Source organism: Engraulis encrasicolus, chromosome 18, assembly GCF_034702125.1.
Source record: "Engraulis encrasicolus isolate BLACKSEA-1 chromosome 18, IST_EnEncr_1.0, whole genome shotgun sequence".
Lineage (NCBI taxonomy): Eukaryota > Metazoa > Chordata > Actinopteri > Clupeiformes > Engraulidae > Engraulis > Engraulis encrasicolus.
The window spans coordinates 51698865-51710037 of NC_085874.1; the positions used below are offsets into that span (position 1 = coordinate 51698865).

General features: G+C 47.6%; 1 protein-coding gene across 1 annotated transcript in view; it reads left to right on the forward strand.

The window, feature by feature from the left end:
• Positions 1-11173, forward strand: part of pum2 (pumilio RNA-binding family member 2) — a 59130-nt gene that overhangs the window by 22950 nt on the left and 25007 nt on the right. Inside the window, exons 6-11 of the mRNA XM_063223814.1 lie at positions 531-703; positions 1943-2282; positions 6403-6496; positions 7156-7257; positions 8843-8988; positions 9807-9927. Of these exons, the coding sequence (XP_063079884.1) occupies positions 531-703; positions 1943-2282; positions 6403-6496; positions 7156-7257; positions 8843-8988; positions 9807-9927 (976 nt within the window). The remainder of the gene's footprint in view (positions 1-530; positions 704-1942; positions 2283-6402; positions 6497-7155; positions 7258-8842; positions 8989-9806; positions 9928-11173) is intronic.

Sequence of the window (11173 nt, forward strand, 5' to 3'; positions counted from 1 at the left end):
CACGTCCCACGTCCCACGTCCCACGTCCCACGTCCCATATCCCATATCCCATATCCCATATCCCATATCCCATATCCCATATCCCATATCCCATATCCCATATCCCATATCCCATATCCCATATCCCATATCCCATATCCCATATCCCATATCCCATATCCCATATCCCATATCCCACGTCCCACGTCCCACGTCCCACTTCCCACATCCCATGTCCCATGTCCCATGTCCCACTTTAAAGTTTGTTGTGCTCTCCCAGTATATCCAGCCTGCTAGATCCTGTTAGGCTGCCCATAACCCTTCTGAATGATTTAGCAATAGCAACTGCTACCAAAATAGTAATGGTTTTCCAAAGTACAACAAACTCAACATTTGACTGAAGTAAGCCTGGGGAATGTTGTTAATCAAGTATTTTTTAGATTGTTTGGGATGGCATGAACAGAGCCCTTTTTGAAGAAGAAAAATGTGCTCAATAGTCTGAAATTCATCTTGATTCCAACTCTGCACTTGTTTTCTTCCCGATGTCTCAGGGCGGGGGCGACGCGGACCCTGACAGCCGTGACAAAGGAGACCCCAAAGACAAGACGTCGCCCTTCGAGGAGGACAAGGGCGCGGAGATGAAGGGGGGAGAGGAGGGCGACGCCTCCAAGGCCAACGGAAGAGGACTGCTCAACGGCATGGACCGAGACTGCAAAGACTTCAAGTATGTACAGCACAGTAATCATAATAATAATAATAATAATAATAATAATAATACTGATTAATAGGGCTGGGTAAAATAATAGAGTTAATCGATAATCGATCGAATCGAATCAAAATTCACATAATTGATTCACAGGGCACAAAATCGTTTTTTTTGTTTTTTTTTGTTTTTCTTTTTGTGCTTTTTATTTAATTTAGGTCTATGGAAAATACCCAGTACGTACTAGTCAATTAGGCCTAGGCCTACTTATTACAAATTAGCAATCTGTTAACACTGTCAAGCCACAGCCCTTTGACATTTTTATATAAAAATAGGCAACAGCATCTTTTGGGGGAAATCCTGGCACCAAGAAGGAAACGGATTGAATCGATTCGGAATGAAATTGAAATTGAATTCAATCGTGATTAATCGATTCAAAGCCCTAAGAATCGAAATTGAATGGATCCAGGGACATGGCTGCAATACCCATCCCTACTGACTAATGATGACTTCGTTTTATGTAGCACCTGTAGGCATGTGGCAGGGCTAGAGAATAGAGGGAAGGAGAGAGAGGATGGGGTAGAGGTGGAGTCGGGGGGGCAGGGTGGTTAAGGACCATAGGCCTCAGTAAATAAATGTAGCCTGCTTTAATGCCATGGGCCGCGACTGCAAGCACTTCAGGTACGTACAGTACCATACCGCAGTGGTTTTCAACATGGGGGCCGGGGACCCCTGAGGTGCCTCGGCTGCGGCAAGTTGGAAGAAATCGTAAAACGAATCAAAATAAATATTCGAAAAATGAATATGCAAAACAAACAAAAATAAGCCTAATAAGAAATATAAGTTAAAACTGCATTTTAATGATCTATTGCATCTTTGAACATTTCTCCTGTCCTTGTAATAAAGCATTTACCTCTCCTCCTCCTCTCCTCCTCTTCCTCCTCCTCTTCCTCCTCTTCCTCCTCCTCTTCTCTTCCTCCTCCTCTCCTCCTCTTCCTCCTCTTCTGCCTCCTCCTACTCTTCCTCCTCCTCTCCTCTTCCTCCTCCTCTTCTTCCTCGTCCTCCTCCTCTTCTTCCTCTCCCTCCTCCTCCTCCTCCTCCTCTCCTCCTCTTGCTCTTCTTCCTCCTCCTCCTCTTCTTCCTCCTCCTCCTCCTCTCCTCTTCTTCTTCCTCCTCCTCCTCTTCTTCCTCCTCCTCTTCTTCCTCCTCCTTCTCCTTCTCCTCCTCTTCCTGCTCCTCCTCCTCCTCCTCCTCCTCCAGCCCGACCCCCGGTAGCAGGCAGGCGTCCCCTACGGAGGCGGTTGAGCGCCTGGTTCCGACCCAGAGTGGTCTGGAGATGATGGGTCACCAGCACGCCCTGCAGGCCGCTGCCAACGCCGCCGCTGCTGCTGCTGCTGCTGCTGCCGCCGCCGCCGCCGCCGCGGCCAACAAGCCCCAACAGGCCCCGGAGGACTTCCAGGGGCAGGACCAGCAGGGCATGGGGGGCATGGAGCAGCAGGGAGGGGTGGAGGCACTCCAGTTCGACTACGCAGGAAACCAGATCCAGGTGGACTCATCCGGCACCCCCGTCGGACTCTTCGACTACAACTCCGGACAACAGGTGAGTGGGCCGCACAGGGTGGGGGGGGGTTGTTGTTACTTTTTAAATATGATATAATATTCGGGTGTTGGAGGTTCTGGTTCTTTTTCGGCCCGCCACACACTGGTTCCTACAACTCTGGACGACAGGTGAGCATATATTTTTAGGGGCTTTTATGGCTTTACTGACAGGACCGTGCGAGATGCTGACAGCTAGTGAGAGATGGGGGAGGATGGAGAAATGATATCGAGCTGGAATCCAACCCAGCAGAGCATGGATAACCAACGGGTGGCTCCAACTAAATGGAACTCGTCCCTAATCGGCAGCCGACATCAGCGCCGGTGTGCAGGGTTGTATTGGACGCGGTGGAATCCAACGCTGGCAGAGCAGTGCTCCGCACTTTGTCTGAACCACTACGCTGCCCTGCAAAGCAAAAAGGCAGTAACTGCATTGCTGTTTAAAATGACCAACTATAACTTTAATGCCATATATATCAAAGTCTACAGATAAATAAAATGATTGATTTGGAAAAAGGGTAGTAATATAAAGTAACAAAAATGTCACATTTCAGTAATATCCCAAAAACCACTTATGCTGGATTGCAGCATCATTTTAAAGTCAACTGACTCAGTTTGCGAGTCGCGCAGTTACTGCCTTTTTGCTTTGTAGGGCAGTACGGCCCCTTTATCCTCCTGCCCCTGTACTGTGACTTGGAGAGTAGTGCGGAGGGCCTTGGTGCAGTTGTAGGGTCAATACAACTGGCATTGTTGACAAAAAGTTTGTGTGAAGGCGTCAAATGCAGCCAAGACTAATCATCGTTACCGTGATGTGTAATGTGTGGTTAAATTAAGGTCAGCCACCCACCAAAACACAACACATGACATTAGGGCTGCACGATTATGGAAAAAATCATAATCACGATTATTTTGAGCATAATCACGATTATTTTGATCAAAATCAAGGTTTCGATTATAATCACGATTAAATAAAATATGCCATACAGTGGCAATATCTTAGTTTGGCTCCTCAACAGGCCAACCGAGTGGCATCACACTGTATTTTCCCAAAACACTTGGAAAAACACAAGCAGGGCAGGGTGAGTGAAGACCAGAACATTTGCATGTAAAAAGTGTAGGCTAGACCAAGAAGCTATGGTCTGCATGATGGCATGTCTACACTCACAAAGCATGGCAGCATAACCAATTTGATAAGCTTAACGTTTGTGCTGTCTATTGTATGATTCCCAGCTAATTTCAATTCTGGACTGGAGGTAGTAGTGCATTTGTGAGTAGGAGAGTTAGAAGGAGGTTATCTATGTGTTTTAACTAGGAAGGGAAAGAGAGAGTGAGTTGAGAAATCAAAGGGCTGTGCTGAAGAGCTGTCACTTTTGAATTTAATAATATGCATATGCTCTGGTCTGTAAAGTAATACTTCATGACTTGGCATGAAAACATAACCATTTAAATAAAACATAGCTTCATGATGTGTATTATTGCCTATGGTTCTGTTAGGTTCTGCCATTTTGGACTGCAGTGCATTTGTCAAGCTAGCAAGCTAACACATTTAAGTATGTAGGAAGCAGAAGCAACTATGGCAGCTACACATTGTGTTGAATTTCACTCTTTGTAATTTAACTCACTGCACCAGTGAAACTTTACATTATTTGCCCACCAAAGCAGCTATGATATCTACATGCAGGTGGGTGTTAATGAGTCAATCTAATTGTTGTAGACAACATTGCTTAGCTTATTTCGTTTGTGTTAGCATGCTAACTAGCGATTTCTTAGACCAGAAATGAAGCTATTTCTCTTCATAACTACTTGGCTTTCCATAATCACAAACGGTTGCTGGTCAAAGCACATCGTTTCAAAACACCCTCAGAGACTCCAGCATCAAGCAATGGCTGGTTTAATGTTTGAATTCCTCATATAGGCTAGCCACCATGATGAAACAACTCCCCTCCTCTGCCCAGCAGTGAGTGCACTGACACAGAGATTTCCGTGTTCCTTGCCAAAATGCTGCCGCCCGTCCCCTCTCAGCACTGTCTGCTTATTGGTTCACAGACTTATCCTCCACCCAGAGACAGTTGTCAACAACTATTGGCTGAAATGTCTTTGTGCTGAGAATGTGCGAGCAGTGCACAAGTCTGCAGGTGCGCGTAGCTTAGATGGAACACTGGATTTTCATGTTTTATAATCGTGGCGGCCAAAATCGCCATTTTGATTGAAGTTCGAGTAATTGTGCAGCCCTACACGACATGTATTGCAGGGGTCCGGGTTCCGGTGACTCTTGAGAGAACGCGTGGAAGTAGTTTGGCTGTGCTTGCCAATAGTTGTGGAGCTGCGGGATTGAATTGAGATTGACTTTGAGTTGATTACTCTGGGGTGGGAGTGTTCAGTCCTCTCATAACGGTTACATAAATGAAAAGCATGTTATGCATTACGCTTACATGATCTAGTGTTGCATAGCGTTTAAGATCTTCTGAACACCGCTTCAAATTCTTCAGAGGGATTATGTGCACTGTACTTGATAAATACTACATTGTTATGTGTTGTGTAATAGTGGAGGAACTACAAGGGTCACGACCCCGCTGCAGTAATGTGAAGTGTGAAGGGAAGGGAAAGCCCAACTAGGAAACTCCCATTGTCATTGTGACACAGCACTTCACAGCGCACAAGTGAACACTGCACACAACGAAATGGCATTCCTGCCTCACCTGTGCAAGGGTGAAATGTGTAATGTAATTTCACATCTACACAGTACAACCCCCACCATATCATCACAACACAGCATCACATTAACATTTTTCTTAAGATTCAAGCGACAGAGAATCGCTTCTGTGCAGCAAGAGCGATACGAGCTATTGAAGCGACTAGAGTATGTCTGGTAAAATCAGAATGCAAGCATTGGGAGGGAAAGTGGAAAACAGCGATCCTAGCGGTTACGTTCCAAACACCAGGGTAATCCTATTGAAACTCCCATAGACAAGTTTTTAAAAAAATCCCACAAAGATATGACTTGGAACTATAACACCAGACACATTTTTCAGCGTACACAATAGAATGAACTACTACCTGTGAAAATCTTAAGTCATTTTTTGCCCTTTTAAGAAAAATAGAAATTGTGCCAATCTGGTCGGAAACGGACTACAGCTCCCAGCATGCTGTGCTTCGCGCCTCGTTGACAACACAGAGAAACAAATGAACGCGAACGAACGCAAGTTCTTCGCATATCTTCACATTCTTGTAATCCTATGAGTTCCACATTGTCTTCTTATTACACATATATACACGCAATCATTTTGGTATGGTTTTAAATTCTCTAGTAGATATGATGGCTTCTGTGGTGACGAGTAACCACCTCTCTGGCTCATGTTTGGCTATGCTAATTTGGCTATGCTAATTACATGGAGTAAACAAGCCACACATGCCAGTCAGTGTAGTTCTGTATTAGCTTTTTAAAGAATATTAAAATCAGCTCAGATCAGTGAAAAACCGAACATTTTACCACCTGATTCGATAAAACGGGCCAACATGCCCATCATATGACTGCCACTACTTCTACTTCGTCGTCAGGGCCGAGATGTAATTTTTCAAAGAAAAAAAACATTCATTTGTTGCAGGGGGTTGGAACGTTGCCAGCAGGGGGCGATGAGATTACTTTCCCTCCCTATTCCAACATGGCTGTCGCTGCCTACAAACTGTTGCTCTCGTCGCACGTATCGCTTCTAGTTGCCCAAGTCGCTTTTGTCACGAGACTCGATACAAAGTCAATTACTTCTTAATTACTACCTAAAGGGGTGATCACATGATGCATGGATCCAGGAAATGCACACGCTTGAATCATCTTCCTCTACTCTGACTGCCTTTCTATGGGTCTTTCTCAAATGCAAGGCCAGTGTCCTTCCAAGTGTATCAGCCTAATTAGTCACGCCCAGTGATTGGATACTTTTTGGTGAACTCTACAGAATATCCAATCACTGGGTATGGCTAATTAAGGGTATCCAATCACTGGGCGTGCCTAATTAGGCTGATACACTTGGAAGGACACTGGCCTTGCATTTGAGAAAGACCCATTGCCTTGCTGTGCACTTGTCCGACTGTGACCGTGACCTTTGCCCTTTGACCTTTTGCTGATGCAGCTGTTCCAGAGGTCGAGCCACCTGACTGTCCAACAGCTGACGGCCGCCCAGCAGCAGCAGTACGCCCTCGCAGCAGCCCAACAACCTCACCTGGGTAACACACACACACACACACACGCACACGCACACGCACACGCACACGCACACGCACACCCACACGCACACGCACACACACACAGCAGTACGCCCTCGCAGCAGCCCAGCAGCCTCACCTGGGTAACACACACACACACACACACACACACACACACACACACACACACACACACACACACACACACACACACACACACACACACACACACACACACACACACACACACACACACACAGCAGTACGCCCTCGCAGCAGCCCAACAACCTCACCTGGGTAGCTCACTCTCACACACACACACTCACTCTCACACACATGACCAGCCATCTGGGCAGGAGATGCATGCATTTCTGGAAATGAAGCTGAAGAATCCTGTCTGACAGTGCCTGTCTCTCTCTCTCTCTCTCTCTCTCTCTCTCTCTCTCTCTCTGTCTGTCTCTCTCTCTCTGTCTCTCTCTCTCTGTGTGTCTGTCTCTCTCTCTCTCTGTCTCTCTCTCTCTCTCTCTCTGTCTGTCTGTCTCTCTCTCTCTCTCTCTCTCTCTGTCTGTCTCTCTCTCTCCTCTCTCTCTCCTCTCTCCTCTCTGCTCTCTCTCTCTCTCTCTCCCCCCTCCCCCTCTCTCTCTCTCTCCCTCTCTCCTCTCCCGTGTGTGTGTCTTTAGGCCTTGCTCCAGCGTTTGTGCCAAACCCGTACATCATTAATGCCCCTCCTGGTGCCGACCCCTACACTGCCGCCGGCCTGGCCGCAGCCGCCACCCTCGCAGGTGAGGACCACACACACTCACACTCACACTCACACACACACACACACACACACACACACACACACACACACACACACACACACACACCGCAGCCGCCACCCTCGCAGGTGAGGACAACACACACACACACACACCGCAGCCACCATCCTCGCAGGTGAGGACAACACAAACACAAACACACACACACACACACACACTCACACACTGTGTGTTTGCACATGTATAGCCACTCAGGTCAGATGTGTTGTCATGGCTACCTGTCTGAAACCAGTACAGGCCTGTTTCCTGTCTGGTAAGCCCTCTGCATGCACTGCTGCCTCTGTAGTGTTGCTGTTAAAACCTACTGTCGGCCAGCACCTTTGCATACAAGTGCAGTGGATAGGGATTTGTCTTAGGTGCCACTCATGCATCGGTTTCGGACACCACACCAGAGACAGCCTATGTATATGAGAAGGACCACTCCCATTGGCTCCTAATTGTACCATCAAAACGTGCCACATGACCACTAGTGTGTGTGCGTGTGTGCGTGCGTGCGTGTGAGCCCGTTTCCTGTATTTGCAAATGGCCACACTAACCTACATTCAGTTCCTTTAGTTTTGTCTTTTTTTCTTTCTGTTTAGAAGGAGCTGGAGATATGGGCCAACTTTTGGAGCAGTGTTGCCAAGCAACAGCGTGAAGAGCTCCCAATGTTCTAGAATCATAACAGAGAGGGTGCACTCTATTCTAGAATCATAAGAGAGAGGGTGCACTCTATTCTAGAATCATAACAGAGAGGGTGCACTCTATTCTAGAATCATAACAGAGAGGGTGCACTCTATTCTAGAATCATAGGAGAGGGTGCACTCTATTCTAGAATCATACGAGAGATGGCACTCTGGGCACTCAGAGCATAGTTACTAGCCTGCACTTACCATCCCAAATTATTACCATCATGGGCACTGACCTGCCATCCCCTCCTGTTCATTTCATTTGCACCACTGAGGGTCTGATTCTGGAGCTGCCATTTTTGGGCTTTTTTGGGGGGGTTTTAAGGCTTTATTTTTGTGACGGGACAGTAAAGAGAGTGACGGGAAGCGAGTGGCAGAGAGAGAAATGTAATGCATTGCAATGCATTGTAGAATTGAATCGGATCGGATCAGATCGCATCGAATCGCTACCTCCCAAATCGTGATCGGATCGTGAGGGCAGTGCTGATCCACACCACTAGCGCCCCCTGGGGCGCGTACCCAGTAATCTGTTTGTATGTCATTAATATTAATAGATTTTTCTCTCTTCTCTCTCCTCTACTGTCTTCTCTACTCTCTCCTTTCTACTCTACTCTCTCTTCTCTCTCCTCTACTGTCTTCTCTCTCCTCTACTGTCTTCTACTCTCTACTCTACTCTACTCTCTCCTCTCCTCTCCTCTACTCTACTCTCTCTCTTCTCTCTCCTCTACTGTCTTCTCTACTCTCTCCTCTCTACTCTACTCTCTCTCTTCTCTCTCCTCTACTGTCTTCTCTCCTCTCCTCTACTCTACTCTCTACTCTACTCTCTCCTCTACTGTCTTCTCTTCTCCTCTCTCTTCTCTCCTCTCCTCTCTCCCCAGGCCCTGCCGTGGTGCCCCCACAGTACTATGGGGTCCCGTGGGGCGTGTATCCAGCCAACCTCTTCCAGCAACAGGCTGCAGCAGCCGCCAATCACAATGCTAACCAGCAGGCGTCCAATCAGGGCCCGGGACCAGGACAGCCACAGGTGTGTGTGTGTGTGTGGGGACAGGATGTTATCTTGAAGCATGATGCAAATGTCCTAGAGTGCGTTTTAATATGGGACCTTGCCTCCTCCACTTTCCTCCTCCACTTGCTTCTCGTCATGATGACATCACTGACAACGGCATTATATTTCAATATCTTGCAAAAGCTCAATTGTAAAGTCTTTTTCTCATTTGCAATTGAGATGGTGAATGAAAAACAGTCCCTCAAAAGTTGCTGTGGCTCGGCTGACAGCTGGGAAAGTTCATCGTTTTCTCCACGGAGGAGGGGCCAGGAGGCGGGACGAGGAGACAAGCAGAAGTGGAGGAGGCAAGGTCACATATTGGGATGCACCCCTAGTGAGGTGCTAGATGCTGAAAGAAGTCCTACAATTGTACACAAGTGTAACACACATAACCTTTAAAGTGTAACACAGCCACCCTTTAAAGTGTTTTTTTAAATATCAGAATCAGTCCAAACTATAAAGCAAAACTAGGACTTAAACTCTATGACCGTTTTAAAGAGACATTTGGGGCAGTGTTGATGCTCTGCAGTTGGTGCTGAATGGTCTTTGTGGAGACATGCTGTGATTGAACCCACATTCTGTACTCTTGAGATTTCATAAATAATTCTCATCGCATACCAAATAAAGGAGCCCTTCTTGTCATCAATACTAGTACACATGTAACTTTTATTGGCATCAATGCTTATAAATGTGTAACGTGTACATGTGTGACTTATTGCCATCAACACTAACACGCGTGTAACCTCCTCCCCTGTTGACCTGTTAACCTGTTGACCTCTTGACCTCTTGACCTGTAGGTGATGCGTGCGGGCTCCAACCAGCGCCCTCTGACCCCGGGCCAGGGAGGCCAGAGCCAGCAGGAGTCTCTAGCTGCAGCAGCCGCCGCCAACCCTGCCCTCGCCTTCACTAGCATGCCAGGTAACACACACACACACACACACACACACACACACACACACACACACACACCAACCCTGCCCTCGCTTTCACTAGCATGCCGGGTGAGGCACACACACACACAACCCTGCCCTCGCTTTCACTAGCATGCCAGGTAACACACACACACACACACACAACCCTGCCCTGGCTTTCACTAGCATGCCAGGTACCCGGGTACTCCCGACCCGCCAGGTTGGTGGTGGGAGTAATCAACCAGTGCTCTCCCCCATCCTCCTCCATGACTGAGGTACCCTGAGCATGGTACCGTCCCATCGCACTGCTCCCCATGGGGCGCCACTGAGGGCTGCCCCCTTGCACGGGTGAGGCATAAATGCAATTTCGTTGTGTGCAGTGTGCAGTGTTCACTTGGAGTGTGGAGTGCTGTGTCACAATGACAATGGGAGTTGGAGTTTCCCAATGGGCTTTCGCTTTCAGGTAACACACACACACCAACCCCGCCCTCGCCTTCACTAGCATGCCAGGTAACACACACACACACACACACACACACACACACACACACACACACACACACACACACACACACTGATGATCCAGTGCACGCACATACACGCACTCACATTGACAATCTCCTGTAGGATTGTCCAACGTAGTGCAACTTGTAGTTGGCCTGGCAAGCCAGACAATAATATGAAATTGTTTGCAAGTTGATTTGCTCACGTTGAGCTGCCAGACAGTCACAAGTGCTCAGGAGTCCAGCAGCAAAGTTTATCAAATCGGATGCACTGGTCAGATGCATCAACATTTATGTGTTTTAAGTTGTTTAAGTTGTTTCGTGTCTAACTACTTCTGGTGTGTGTGTCTGTCTGCGTGTGTGTCTTTCTATCTGTATGTCTACGTATGTGTCTGCTTGTGTGTCTGTCTACGTGTGTGTGTGTGTGTGTCTGTCTATCTGTATGTCTACGTATGTGTCTGCTTGTGTGTCTTTCTGCGTGTGTGTGTGTGTCTGTCTATCTGTATGTCTACGTATGTGTCTGCGTGCTTGCGTGTGTGTCTACGTATGTGTCTGCGTGTGTCTGCGTGTGTGTGTGTGTGTGTGTGTGTGTGTGTGTCTGTGTGTCTGCGTGTGTGTGTGTCTGCGTGTGTGTGTGTCTGCGTGTGTGTGTGTCTGCGTGTGTGTGTGTGTGTGTGTGTGTGTGTCTGCGTGTGTGTGTGTGTGTCTGCGTGTGCGTGTGTGTGTGTCTGCGTGTGCGTGTGTGTGTGT